At 40.4% G+C, this 15009-nt stretch overlaps 1 protein-coding gene across 1 annotated transcript in view; it reads left to right on the forward strand.

Moving 5' to 3' along the window:
• Window positions 1-1122: 1122 nt before the first annotated feature.
• The window catches only part of LOC141386882 (pickpocket protein 28-like), a 167361-nt gene continuing 153474 nt past the window's right edge, over window positions 1123-15009 (forward strand). The window contains exons 1-7 of the mRNA XM_073955784.1: window positions 1123-1277; window positions 1326-1526; window positions 1592-1715; window positions 1901-2049; window positions 8514-8629; window positions 8727-9401; window positions 9680-9837. Coding sequence (XP_073811885.1) covers window positions 1123-1277; window positions 1326-1526; window positions 1592-1715; window positions 1901-2049; window positions 8514-8629; window positions 8727-9401; window positions 9680-9837 — 1578 coding nt within the window. The remainder of the gene's footprint in view (window positions 1278-1325; window positions 1527-1591; window positions 1716-1900; window positions 2050-8513; window positions 8630-8726; window positions 9402-9679; window positions 9838-15009) is intronic.

A 15009-nucleotide genomic window follows, 5' to 3' on the forward strand; every position in this document is an offset into this window, starting at 1 on the left:
GGCGAAGAACGTCAAAATACCTCAAATCCGGAGGTACCGTTATATGGGGGCTATCTCTATCTCAATTTCAGCACTCTATCTCAATTATTATTGCGGACGCTAGAGTGATTACAACAGACGGACATGGCGAGATCGTCTTAGAATTTTATCCTGATCACGAATATATATACTTTATAGGGTCGCAAATGATTAGTTCGATGTGTTACAAACGGAATGACAAACTTAATATACCCTCCATACTATGGTGGAGGGTATAAAAAAAGAACTGAGGCGAAATCCTTACCCCTTGGCAACTCTTTCCCACTAATAAATTAAAGTTGTTTTTTTAATAAAATATTAAAGCAACGACTATGGGATTAAGCCTGAATATTTTGATAAGCAAAATTAAATTAAATTAAATTAAATTAAATTAATTTATCACTATCAAACGAATTCGCAATATATTGGTTCACTGGGACCCCCAGGTTATAGTGGATAATCCAACATTTTTTTGGCTATTTTGCTTTAAGAAGGCGTCTTCTTACCATTCTACCCTGGCAACTTCCCAGAGTTTCATTGTATCGATGAAAGATGGTTCACCGCCAGCTTATAGTGCATGATCCAAAATTTGTATTGGCTATTTCGCTTTAAGAAGGTGTCTCCTTACCATTCTACGCAGGCAACTACCCAGATTTTCATTGTCTCAAGGAAAGATGGTTCATTAACCAAAAAGGACATTGCTGTTGTTGTTTAACTAAATTCCTTCATAAAGAAATTAGTTTCCATGTGTATTTTGGTTCAACGTTTCCTGGGTCTTCCATAATATTTTGGGGTTATTGTATATGTAAATTCCCCGTGAGTTTTCACAATTTCCTCTTTATGTTGAAACAGCGGAAAGACAAACTAATTGGGGCATTTTCGTTCAGAATAAACTCCATTATCTTTATTGGTTGGACCTTCCTTCATTTCTTGCAGTGCTTTTGAAAGCAAATTCCAATTAAATCTAAATGAGTTATGACGTAACCAATTACAGGTCATTTACATTCGCTGTTAACCTTTAAATATCCTTTCACCAATTAAGTCATTTTCATTTAGATTCTCAGTCACTATCTCATTCAGCCTTTGACAATGAACTCTGAAAGTATGGCATATTCTTCGCCGTCACCGCCGCAAAGGAAACTAAAAAGAAGTGAACAATTGGAAATCTATTGTCTGGGTAACCTCAAGAAATATTTGCAGGAGACAACATTGCATGGCCTAAAATATTTGGTAGACAATTCCTTGACGAATTGGGAAAAGTGAGTTGAGCAGTTAAGACCTTTTAGAACTTCTAATAATGTTTCCAGGATTTTCTTCTTTTCCGCCTTTGTAACCTGTTCCGTTGTTGTGGTTCATCTTATATCCAACATCTATGCCAAGTGGGAAAATACACCGGTGATCATTGGCATTAATCCAGAGTCAATACCGATTTCCATGCTTCCCTTGCCAGCTTTGACTGTGTGTAACATGAATCAGGCCATGTACTCCAAGGTGGTGAATTATACAAAGTCAGCAGTTTTCTTGGTTTTCTTTTAACGTTAATTTCTTACAAGGCATGTTTTTTTTCCTTTAGACATTCCAAAGAATATGCTGCCTTAAAATACCTATGCTATGCCGAGACAGCTCTTGATCCCCAATTGGAACATTTAGAGGAATTTAAAAACAATGATTTGGAGCTATCAGAATTTATAATAGCGGTATGAGTTTTTGTTTTTTCTTTTCAAGGCAAAAGGAGATTTCTCTCATTTCTGTGACTCCAAACCTTATTGTGTTTTGAAATATATTATTACTTTACATTATTATGTTTATTGTCAAAAGTAGCCTAACTGGCCGACCTTGTATAGACCTTGAATATAACCTTGTTAACTGTTTTCCCTTTCAGCATTCTCAGCCTTGCTCTCGTATGTTTGTGGCATGTAAAATATTTAACGTTGAAATGAATTGCCATTCGCTGTTTCGTGACATCCTAACTGACGAGGGCCTTTGCTGTGTCACCAATGCTTTGCACCCAAATCTTCTTTATACAAGAGAGTGAGTAGAAACACGTTTGGATTAAGCACTGTAGACTAACTCAAACAAACCACATGTGGTATTCTTATCTCACTTTGTTATATGGAGGAGGTCTGCACACCACATTTTTATATGCTCAGCATTTATGCAAACGAGGGTATATACACTTTCCCACTGGTAAAATGTGTCTCATCGAAATCGTATCGATAGGTTTTCTCATAGATGACCAGTAGGTGCCCTTATTGAGGGCAGGATATTTTTCTTATAGGCGACCAACATGTCTTCTCATAATGGGCCAGTAGACCTTTTCATAGGGGATCGGGAGGTATCCAATAGATCTTCTCAATATGTACTCTCATTTCAATAGGTCTACTAATGGAGAGCTGCAAGTTTTCTCATAGAGAACAAGTAACTCTTCTCATAGAAATTATTTTGGTGCTCTGATTCTTAATAACGTGGTCATAGAGGACTGATTCGATTCTTCATATAGAATGGCAGGTCTTCTTACTAACTGTTATTTTTATAGGGAGCTTATATGTTCTGTTAAAAATGAATAATTCTTCTTCATATAGATGACCATTATGTCTTCTCATAGGAAACCAATAGGCCTTTTCATTGAGAGCCAGAACTTTTTTCACGGAGGACTAATTCGCTTTTTTTCTCATGGGGGACTTATTGGGATTTTCACAGGAGGCCGATAGGTCTTCTCATAGATGACTAATTATCCTCCTCATAGAGGACCAATAGAATTTTTTCTAGACGCACCCGTAGGTCCTCTCGTAGAGGGCCGTCACTTTTTCTCATAGAAGACTTATTCACTTTCTCTTCTCATTTGGACTAGCTGGTCTGCCCAATAGAAGCCTAAATCACCTCTCAAAGAAGATCAGTAAGTTGCGTCATAAAATACAAATCCATTCTCATAATTTGCATATTTGGATTATGTTAACGAGGGACTCATCGAAATACTGGTTTAAGACCCCAAGTATGTTTGGACGAAATCCGTTTCAAACAATTTGGAATTGATTTAGCCATGTCCGTCTGTCTGTCTGCCTGGCTAGCTGGAGAGCACGATAACTCTCGAACGGATCAATCGATTCGGTCCAAAATTTACTTACTTACTAACTTAGCTGGCCCATTACAGAACATTTGTTCTATAGGCCGAACTAAGAAGAGATCTCCATTCCTCTCTATTTGTTGCTTCGCACACTGGAATACCGCGCCTTTTCATCTCATCATCCACTTGTTTGCGCCATATATTCCTTGGCCTGCCAATTCTGTGTGCACCGCCATGTGGCATGTATTCATACGCCTTTTTAGCGGGTTCATCATCGCTCATTCTTATGATATGGCCTAGCCAACGCAATCGCTGCATCTCGATACGTTTAACTATATTGATGTCGTTGTATAGCAGATACAGCTCGTGGTTCATGCGACGTCGATATTCACCGTCAACGCAGATTGGTCCGTAGATCTTTCGAAGAATTTTTCTCTCAAACACACCAAGCACTGCCATGTCTGCTTGCGCAAGTACCCAGGCTTCGGAGCCATACATCAGCACGGGTAGTATCAGTGTTTTGTAGAGCGTTATTTTTGTTTGACGAGATGTGGCTTTGTTTTTAAACTGCTTACTTAAACCAAAGTAGCATCTGTTGGCCAATACAATTCTTCTTTTTATTTCACAACTGATGTCGTTTGTTGTGTTTACGGAGGTGCCGAGGTAGACAAAGTCTTTTACTACCTAAATATTATAGGAACCAACATCCACAGTCGGTCCGAGCTCAATGGATGCTTTGCTCGTCGACACCATCAACTTGGTCTTCTCACCGTTTACCCCCAGACCCACTTTAGCAGATTCTCCTTCGACCTTTATAAAGGTATCAGTTACTTCTTTTACTGATCGGCCCATGTACTATTGGTGTAGATTGTGCCACTTCTTTTGACGTTTGCCTCTCGTATAACCTTTTCTAGCAGGATGTTGAAGAGGTCACACGAAAGGCTGTTTCCTTGTCTGAAACCTCCTTTGGTACCAAACTCTTCGGAGAGGTTCTTTCCTATTTTAACTGAGGACCTCGTGTCAGTTAAAGTCATTTTACAAAGCCGGATGAGCTTTGCGGGGATACCAAATTCAGACATGGCTTGGAATACCTTTGAACGCAGCGGGCTGTCGAAGGCTGCTTTATAATCGACAAAAAGGTGGTAGGTGTCGATCTGCATCTCTTGTGTCTTCTCCAGGATTTGCCGCAGGGTAAATATCTGGTCAATGGTGGACTTGCCAGGTCTAAAGCCGCATTGGTATGGTCCAATTATCTCGTTGACCATAGGCTTTAGTCGTTCGCACAATATCCCTGACACGATCTTGTAGGCAATAGGGAGTAGACTTATGCCCCTATAGTTAGAGCATACAGTCTTATCTCCCTTCTTGTGGACGGGGCACAGGATACTCAGGTTCCAATCGTCGGGTACTCGTTCTTCCTGGCAGATGGTGCTAACTAGCTGATGAATACACCTTATCAGCGTGTCGCCTCCGGTTTTGAACAGCTCGGCTGGTAAGCCATCGGGCCCTGCTGCCTTATTATTCTTCAGCCGATTTATTGCTGTCTTTACCTCATCTTGGCTGGGCGGTATACATTCAATACCATCTTCTGGGATTGGGACTGTGGTATCTTCGTCGTCTTCGCTGCTATTGGATACCAACAGATTTGAAAAATGTTTTTTCCATATCCTGAGTACACTATCTGTATCAGTTACCAAATTACCTTGCTGGTCTCTACAGGAGGATGTGCCTGTACCAAAGCCATCAGTTTGATGCTTGACTCTTTGGTAGAATTTTCGGACTTCATTCTGGCTCCTGTACATCTCGATTTTTTCACACTCCCGCTTTTCCATCTCTCTCTTTTTCCTGCGGAAAAGATGTTTCTCCTCTCTCCTTTTCTCCCTGTATCTCTCTCGTGCGCTACGCGTTGCTACGGGTTCTAAAGTAGCCCTATATGCCGCATTTTTCTCTTCGGTGGCAGCACGACACTCCTCATCATACCATGGATTCCTTGGTGGAGGTCTCTGGTATCCAAGTATGGATTTTGCGGCTGTTTGCATGGAGTGGGCAATACTTTGCCATTGCGCTAATATGTTATCGGGATGAGGAGTGCTTTGATTAAGCAATTGGGCTAGTTGTGTGGAATATGCTGTGGCTATCTGTTGTGATTGCAGCTTACCGATGTCTAACTTTCGTGTAGTGTCTGTTCGTACTTTGTTTGCTACGTTTAAGCGGGTGCGTACCTTTGCTGCAACAAGGTAGTGGTCCGAATCAATGTTTGCGCCTCAGAACGATCGTACATCCAACACGCTCGATGAATGTCTTCCATCTATCACAACATGATCAATTTGGTTTCTTGTTTTCTGATCTGGAGACAGCCATGTGCCCTTATGAATATCGAGATGATTAAATCTTGTACTGCTAACTACCATGTTTTTTGCAGCTGCAAAGTCTATCAGTCTGTTGGGCCAAAGATATTCTCCTTTCCAATTTTGGCATTAAAATCGCCTAGTATAATTTTAATGTCATGGGCAGGGCAACGGTCATATGTTTCTTCTAAGCGCTCGTAAAATATATCTTTGGTCTGTTCGTCCTTTTCTTCAGTGGGAGCATGAGCGCAAATAAAGCTGATGTTGAAGAATTTAGCTTTTATTCGAATTGCAGCAAGTCTTTCATTCACTGGGGTTAAGCTGGATACCAGATGTTTTAGTCTCCGACTAACTACGAATCCACAACCAAACTCATGCTTTACGTCATGGCAGCTATAATACAGTGCGTCACCTTTAGGTGTTGTTGTGACGCCTTTCCCAATCCATCGTATTTCCTGTATGGCAGTAATATCGGTCTTGTACTTTTAAAGTACGTCTGCCAATGCGAAGACTGCACCTTCTCTATAAAGAGTGCGAACATTCCAGGTGCAGATTCGCAGATCATGGTCCTTAAAACGTTTGCGGGGTTCGTCAACTTTAGAGGGGTTTGTTTTTCTTTTCTTTCGTTTTTTCATAGTAGGCTGTTTTTCTAGGGGAGGGTTACTAACCCGACGCCCAAACCCAAGTTTTTAACGTTCTTATGGGTGAACGCGCGGCACATGTTAGCTCACTACCTTTAACGGGTGTTAAAGGCAGTTCCCCAGGTGACACCACGGGGAGGTCAGTGTCCACTTGGGATGAAAGAGGGACCAAGATAAATCCTGGGCTTTGCCATGTTAAAACCGGTCAGGACCGTTGCTTGGTCCAAAATTTGTCTTTAGTAATATTTTGTCCAAACTTAGTTTAAGTTCGAAGATGGGTTATATTGGTCCACTCATTCCGATACCCCTCCCACAAAAGTTCGAAAATAATCGGAAGATTAGTTCGCACGATAACTCTTGAAGGGAGTAACCGATTTGGTCCATGCACTGCACATCGTGACATTTCTACCGGACTTAGATGAGGTTCCCATATGGACTCAATCTGTCCACTGTTTCGGGTACCTCCCACACAAATTTCGGAAAAGTTCGCTTTAATCGCTTTAATTTTAATTTTTGTTATAACAACTTGTATTCACTGCCCTCCATACGACGGTAAAAGTTTCATCAGGGGCAAGTCAATACTTCCTGAGAAAATAGCCTGAAAGGTGCAAAAAAAACCCCTATGACACCGTGTGTAGTGGTTGGAGCGCAAGATTCCGATTCGGAGCAAAATTTGGCCTACTTAATATGTTATCCAAACATAGTTTAAGTTCGAAGACAAACCATATCAGTGCCCCACAAATGTTCAAAAATGTTCGGAAAAATTGTGAGCACTATAATTTTTGTAGGGAGTGACCGATTTGTTCCATACTTTACATATCCGAAAATATATCTACCAGATATAGATCAGGCTAGAATATGGACTATGTTTGTTTACTCCTTCCACTCCTTCCACACAAAATTTCGGATAAGTTCATTTTAAGAACTGCTCTCATTTGATGCCTCCATTACGACGGAAAACGTTTTTTCAGGGGCAAGTCCATACTTCTTGAGGAAACAGCCCGAAAGGTGTAAAAACATCCTATGGCACCATTTGTAGTGGTTGGAGAGCACGATAACTCTCGAACTCATCAACCAATTTGGTACAAAAGTTGGCCTTCGGCATATTTTGTCCAAACTTAGTTTCAGTTTGAAGATGGGTAATACGGTCAACAACTTCCGGTACTTCCCAACAATATTTAAAAAATGTCACTAAAATGGCATGCACGATATATCTTGAACGGTGCAGCCAATTTGGTCCACACTTTGGATCTCCTAATATTTTGCCTAAGTTTAGTTAACTTCTAAAATGGCCTATATCGGTCCTATTCTTAGGGTACCTCCCCCACAAAAGTTCAACATTTGTGCCTAAGTGCAGTTTAGGGTCAGTTCGAAGATCCTGTGGACATGTGTACCGACGCTGTTCGATGTGGTCCTGTATACAGCGGATCTCCTAATATTGTGTCCAAATTTAGTTTAACTTCTAAAATGGCCTATATCGGTCCTCTTCTTAGGGTATCTCCCCGCAAAAAAGTTCAACATTTGTGTCCAAGTGTAGTTTAGGGTCGGTTCGAAGACCCTTTGGAAATGTGTATACCGATACTGTTCGATGTAGTCCTGTTTACAGCGATATTATGTTTTTCGTGGACAAGTCCATGCTACCTGGCATACTGGTCCAAAAGTTATACGATGACCCACTGAAATGTCTTCACGGGCGTGATGTCTATCGAAAAGATATGGCCCCCAAAAAAAAGATCTACTTCCATAATAGATTATGTCGATTCAAAAGCATTGCGGAAGAGTTACTTGAAGGACCTCCTCAGCAACACTTTTGAACTTTAATCCTTATCCAAGTCGGTGGCAAGTTCAAATGTCCAAATGAGCCACAATATTCTGAAAAACCCCGAAATACCTTCGATCTGTCAGTAGATGAAAGTTTTAATTCACATAGGCTGAGGGTATATCTTTGTCGGCAAAGTCGACTGATACCTTTTTACTTGTTATCTCTTTAAGTGGATTGTATACTAAAAATAGATCCCTGTTTAACGATAATCTCTCTCATCTGCACCAAAAACTCCTTACGAAACGAACAGAAGTCAAAACGAAACATTTAATCTGTCTTGAGGCATTAAGACATCGGTTGGCTTTCTTCCTTAAGTTATTTCTGGTAAAGGACTAACAAACAAAGGGCAAACTATTTCGAATAATGGTCGGCCGTTCTTTATTCTTTTACCAGAAATTACTTAAGAAAGACTGCACTGCTGCAGTGGATTTATTAAATCCGGTTATGTGTAAACGTTCTATGAGATCGTACTCTATTATGGTCAGCTGGTCAGCTGATCTACACAACAGCTGATCTCAATAATAAGTTGGTGCATCTTGTATTTCGATTGCAACATAGTAGAAATCTTCTAAGCATATAAAATTCCATTATTGCCCCTTAAACTACAACTTATTTAACAGCTATCAAACAATGGACGAAGTCAAACCCAGTTCCGCTACTGAGCCGGTTGATTGGAATCCTGAGATTGGTTATCCAAAACAATTACCACCGAAATTTTTTCCACGACAAACACACGGTAAGTTAACCTGGAAAACATTTCACTCTCTCTCTCTCTCTCTCTTCCACTCTCCCTCTCTCCTCCTCTCTCTCTCTCTCTCTTCACCACCTTCCAGGAACTGGCATAGCAATGGGACTTTCTCTCATCCTGAATGCCGAAGCTGATGAATACTATTGTTCCTCCAGCGGTAGTGCCGGCTTTAAAGTAAATCTTGCAAGTCCCATTGATCGACCTCTTATAAGTGAGGGTGGTGTTATTGTACCTCTGGGTTCGGAAACAAGATTTCGTTTGGATGCCTTACTCACCGAATCATCACCTGAATTACGTTCTCTAAGTCGTGACCGACGTCAATGTTTATTTCTCAACGAAGAACCTTTGATCTATTATCGCTATTATACCCGAGACCATTGTGAAAATGAATGCCTGTCGGCTTACCTAATAGAACGTTGCGGTTGCATACCATATTATCTCCCACCGTTATCAAAAAATTGCAAATTTTGTAATATCAGCCGTCTATTTTGTATCGAAAGGGCCAAACAACAATTCCCCCAAACAATTGGCAATAAATGTCTGTCACGTTGTCTGACAACATGTTTCGATGTGAATTTTATGGCGGATACATTTTCATCACCGCTGGCTGCAAGCAATTACAGCATACAGAGCCGTGTACTGTACAACATGCCCAAGGAAGAGGTACATCGGAACATTGCCGTATTGCATTTCTATTATCGTGAATCGGTTACTCACTCGGAATTGAAAAGTGTCTATATTGGTTTTACAGAGTTTTTGTGTAAGTTAAAGGGAACTTTAATACATCTTCAGTAGTGGAATTCTATAACTCAGTTTTTGAGTTACCGACAAAAATCTGTAACATTAAAACGCAAAAAGTTGACAGCACTGTTGCTACCGGTAGGATTTAGCAACAGCTTTAGCTTGGTTGTTAACTTACCGAAAAGTTTTGTTAATGGCCTAAATTATATGCATATTAATTATACCGATTTGTATCGGTAACTCGAAAAATGAGTTACAGAATTCCACTGCAGATTGTTATTGCTTTTCTAATTCCAGCAAACATAGGCGGCATTTTGGGCCTCTTTATGGGCTTTAGTTTTATTTCCATAGCGGAAATTATTTACTTTACATTTTTTCGTCCAATTTTCAAATTTGTGGTACCGCGCAAATATCGCAATTCTACCTTGGTTACTCAAGTTCGTGCAGCTCCAAAGGTATTTTCGATTGAACGTTTTGTTTCAATTAAACCTCACTTTTATTCTCTGTTTATTTTAGGAAAATAAAAACTGGCTGCCGCAGGAAATATATAAAGGAGCCATAAAGCCTCGGAAATGTATAATAGGCTGCGGGGAGGATTCAAAAAGTCTTCTTTCAATAGAAGCGGATTTATATAAACTTTATTCCATACCGACTCCTGATAGATAGAGTGGTTGGACGTGATATTCTTCTGGGAATAGGCCTTCTTTTTTCAATGGTAGTGTTATTTTCCTATCAGTAGAGGAGACAAAATTCTAGGCACTAGAGTATGCACTATTCATTAATTAGTAGATATTTTTTTTTGTGCAGAAAACGGCATCTTCTTCACCACACCAGTGTAGCCACACCAGTGTAATGTAAACCAATTAGTGAATAAGTAAAGTAACGTAAATAGAAACCATTGGCAAGTATCGTAAATTGTGTTTTAATTGTATGGGGGAACAACACTAAAGCAGAAGGTAAGAACGAGGGGCGAAAGAAGTCTTTATAGAAAATCGAAAGGGAGTCTTTATAGACGAGCTGAAGGGAATCATTATAGACGAACTAAAGGGAGTCTTTATAGACGAGCTGAATGGAGTCTTTATAGACGAGCTGAAGGCAGTCTTTATAGATTAAGGAGTATTTATAAAGATCTGAAGGGGGGCTTTGTAGACGATCAAAAGGCAGTCTTTATAGACACACTGAAGGGAATCTTTATAGACGAGCTGAAGGGGGTATTTGTAGACTAGCTGAAGGGAGTCTTTATAGACAAACTGAAGGGGGTCTTTATAGACACACTGAAGGGAATTTTTATAGACGAGCTGAAGAGAGTCTTTATAGACGAGCTGAAGAGAATCTTTATAGACAAACTGAAGGGGGTCTTTATAGACACACTGAAGGGAATCTTTATAGACGAGCTGAAGGGAGTCTTTATAGACGAGCTGAAGGGAGTCTTTATAGATGAGCTGAAGAGGGTCTTTATAGACGAGCTAAAGGGACTCTTTATAGACGAGCTGAAGAGAATCTTTATAGACGAGCTGAAGGGGGTCTTTATAGACGAGCTGCAGGGAGTCTTTATAGACGAGCTGAAGGTCGTCTTTATAGACGAGCTGAAGGTCGTCTTTATAGACGAGCTGAAGGGGGTCTTTATAGACGAGCTGAAGGGAGTCTTTATAGACGAGCTAAAGGGAGTTTTTATAGACGAGCTGAAGGGAGTCTTTATAGACGAGCTGAAGGGAGTCTTTATAGACGACCTGATGGGAGTCTTTATAGACGAGCTGAAGGGAGACTTTGTAGACGAACTGTAGGGGGTCTTTATGGACTAGCTGAAGGGAGTCTTTATAGACCAGCGAAGGGGAGTCTTTTTAGACGAGCTGAAGGGAGTCTTTATAGACGAGCTGAAGGGAGTCTTTATAGACGAGCTGAAGGGAGTCCTTATAGACGAGCTGAAGGGAGTCTTTATAGACGAGCTGAAGGGAGTCTTTATAGTCGAGCTGAAGGGGTCTTTATAGACGAGCTGAAGGGAGTCTTTATAGACGAGCTGAAGGAGTCTTTATAGACGAGCTGAAGGGAGTTTTTATAGACGTGCAGAAGAGCTGAAGGGGTATTTATTGACTAGCTGAAGGGAGTCTTTATAGATGATCTGAAGGGAGTCTTTATAGACTAGCTGAAAGTAGTCTTTATAGACGACCTGAAGGGAATCTTTATAGACGAGCTGAAGGCAATCTTTATAGGCGAGCTGAAGGGAGTCTTTATAGACGAGTTGAAGGGAGTCTTTACAGACGAGCTGAAGGGAGTCTTTACAGACGAGCTAAAGAGAGTCTTTATAGACGAGTTGAAGGGGGTCTTTATGGACGAGCTGAAGAGAGTCTTTATAGACGAACTGAATGGAGTCTTTATAGACGAACTGAAGGGAGTCTTTATACACGAACTGAAGGGAGTCTTTATACACGAACTGAAGGGAGTCTTTATAGAAGAGCTGAAGGGGTATTTATTGACTAGCTGAAGGGAGTCTTTATAGATGATCTGAAGGGAGTCTTTATAGACGAGCTGAAAGTAGTCTTTATAGACGAGCTGAAGGGAATCTTTATAGACGAGCTGAAGGGAATCTTTATAGACGAGCTGAAGGCAATCTTTATAGGCGAGCTGAAGGGAGTCTTTATAGACGAGCTGAAGGGAGTCTTTACAGACGAGCTGAAGGGAGTCTTTACAGACGAACTGAATGGAGTCTTTATAGACGAACTGAAGGGAGTCTTTATACACGAACTGAAGGGAGTCTTTATAGATGAGCTGAAGGGAGTCTTTATAGACGAGCTGAAGGGAATCTTTATAGACGAGCTGAAGAGAAACTTTATAGACGAGCTGAAGGGAGTCTTTATAGACGAGCTGAAGGCAGTTTTTATAGACGAGCTGAAAAGAGTCTTAATAGACGAGCTGAAGGGAGTCTTTATAGACGAGATGAAGGTAGACTTTATTGACGAGCTGAAGAGAGGCTTTATTTACGAGCAGAATGGAGTCTTCTGAAGGGAATCTTTATAGATGAGCTGAAGCGAGTCTTTATAGACTAGCTGAAGGGAGTCTTTATAGACTAGCTGAAGGGAATCAGTATAGACGAACTGAAGGGAGTCTTTATTGAAGAGCTGAAGAGAGGCTTTATTTACGAGCAGAATGGAGTCTTTTGAAGGGAATCTTTATAGATGAGCTGAAGCGAGTCTTTATAGACTAGCTGAAGGGAGTCTTTATAGACTAGCTGAAGGGAATCATTATAGACGAACTGAAGGGAGTCTTTATTGAAGAGCTGAAGAGAGGCTTTATTTACGAGCAGACTGGAGTCTTCTGAAGGGAATCTTTATAGATGAGCTGAAGCGAGTCTTTATAGACTAGCTGAAGGGAGTCTTTATAGACTAGCTGAAGGGAATCATTATAGACGAACTGAAGGGAGTCTTTATTGAAGAGCTGAAGAGAGGCTTTATTTACGAGCAGACTGGAGTCTTCTGAAGGGAATCTTTATAGATGAGCTGAAGCGAGTCTTTATAGACTAGCTGAAGGGAGTCTTTATAGACTAGCTGAAGGGAATCATTATAGACGAACTGAAGGGAGTCTTTATTGAAGAGCTGAAGAGAGGCTTTATTTACGAGCAGAATGGAGTCTTCTATTAGGAAGACTACATTGTCTTCTATAGGAACGCTTATTGATCTTTTAAATAGAAAAACACCGTGTTCTATAGAAACATGTTATGGTCTTTTATAGACAGGTCTGATGATCCTCTTTAGGAAAATTTCATGATTTTCTATAGCAAGATTTCATGGCCACCTAGGAGAAGATCTCAAAGTCTTCTCGAGAAAGATACCACTGTCTTCTCTTGGAAAACAACTTCAGCTGTTTTTGGATGTCCTCTGGGCATTCTAGAAAGCTATCTCATGGTTTTCTATAAAAATAACCTCTTGGTCTTCTATAGGAATACCCAATGGTCTCCTGTAAGGAAGACCTCATACTCTTTTTGGTCTTTTTAAATCTTTGGGTCTCTATATTGGAAGGCCTCATGGTTTCCTATAAGCAATTCCTCATGGTCTTCTATTTCTATTTCCTACATGGTCGTCTGTAGGAAATCTTTATGGACTTCTATAGAAAAGCCACAAGGTTTTCTATGAGGATGCCACATGACCTTCTATGGGACGACCTCAGGGCATTCTTTAGGCAAACCTCCTAGTGTTTTATATAGAAAGACATCTCATTGTTTTCTATAGAAAGACCTTACGGTCTTTTATGGTTTTCTATAGGAACTTTTGTGGTTTTCTATGGGAAGGTTAATCGTCCTCTATAGGAAAGGCTTCATGGTGTTCCATAGGAAGACGTCATGTTCTCCTCTAGGAAGATTTCATAACTTCTATAAGGAAGATCTTAAGGCCTTCTATAGTAAGTCTCATGGATTTATATAGGAAGAATTTAAGGTCTTCTTCTCTAGGAAACCCCGATGATCTTCTTTGGGATACCTCATGGTTTTCTATAAGGAGACCCCATGGCCTTCTATAAGAATTCCTTATGGCCTGGTTTCCTTTAAGGAAGACATCGTGGCCGTGGTCTTTTATGGAAATACTTTTATGGTTTTCTATAGGAACTTTTATGGTTTTCTATGCGAAGGTTTATCGTCCTCTATAGGAAAGGCCTCATGGTGTTCTATAGGAAGGCCTCATGTTTTCTTCTAGGAAGATTTCATAACTTCTGTAAGGAAGACCTTAAAACCTGCTATAATAAGCCGTATGATTTTCTATAGGAAGAACTCAAGGTCTTCTTCTCTAGCAAGCCCCGATGATCTCCTTTGGGATACCTCATGGTTTTCTATAAGAAGACCCCATGACCTTCTATAAGAATTCTTTATGGCCAGGTTTTCTTTAAGGAAGACATCGTGGCCGTGGTCTTTTATGGAAATACTTTTATGGTTTTCTATAGGAACTTTTATGGTTTTCTATGGGAAGGTTTATCGTCCTCTATAGGAAAGGCTTCATGGTGTTCTATAGGAAGACCTCATGTTCTCTTCTAGGAAGATTTCATAATTCTATAAGGAAAACCTTGAGGCCTTCTAGAGTAAGCCTCGTGGTTTTGTATATGAAGAACTCACGGTCTTCTTCTCTAGCAAGCCCCGATGATCTTCTTTGGGATAAGAACACCCCATGGCCTTCTATAAGAATTCCTTATGGTCTGGTCTTCTTTAAGGAAGACATCGTGAACGTTTTGCTATGGGAAAATCTTATGGACTGCTACAGAAACCATCCATGGTCTTCTGTAGAAAACCTCAGGGTGTGCTTTAAAAAAGCCCCCATGGACTTATTATCTAGGAACCTGCATGACCTTCTATAGGAAAACAACATGTTTTCTATAGGAAAACCTCATGGTCGTCTTTAGGATAAACTCAGGGTTTTCTATAGGAAGACCCCATTGTCTTCTATAGGAAAACCCCACTTTCAATAGAAGCCCATGAGGTTTTGCAACAGACAACCTGAGGTCATCCTATAGAAGACCATGGGGCCTCCCCATAGGATGACCACAGATCTTCTAAATGTTATCCAATGGCCTAAGTGTCTTCTATTGGAAAATGTAATTGCCTTCTATAGAAGGTCTCAAGGTCTTCTATTGAATGACCTTTTTATATA

The sequence above is a fragment of the Musca autumnalis genome, unplaced genomic scaffold (assembly GCF_047663935.1).
Source record: "Musca autumnalis isolate F117 unplaced genomic scaffold, ASM4766393v1 scaffold_5, whole genome shotgun sequence".
Classification (NCBI taxonomy): Eukaryota; Metazoa; Arthropoda; class Insecta; order Diptera; family Muscidae; genus Musca; species Musca autumnalis.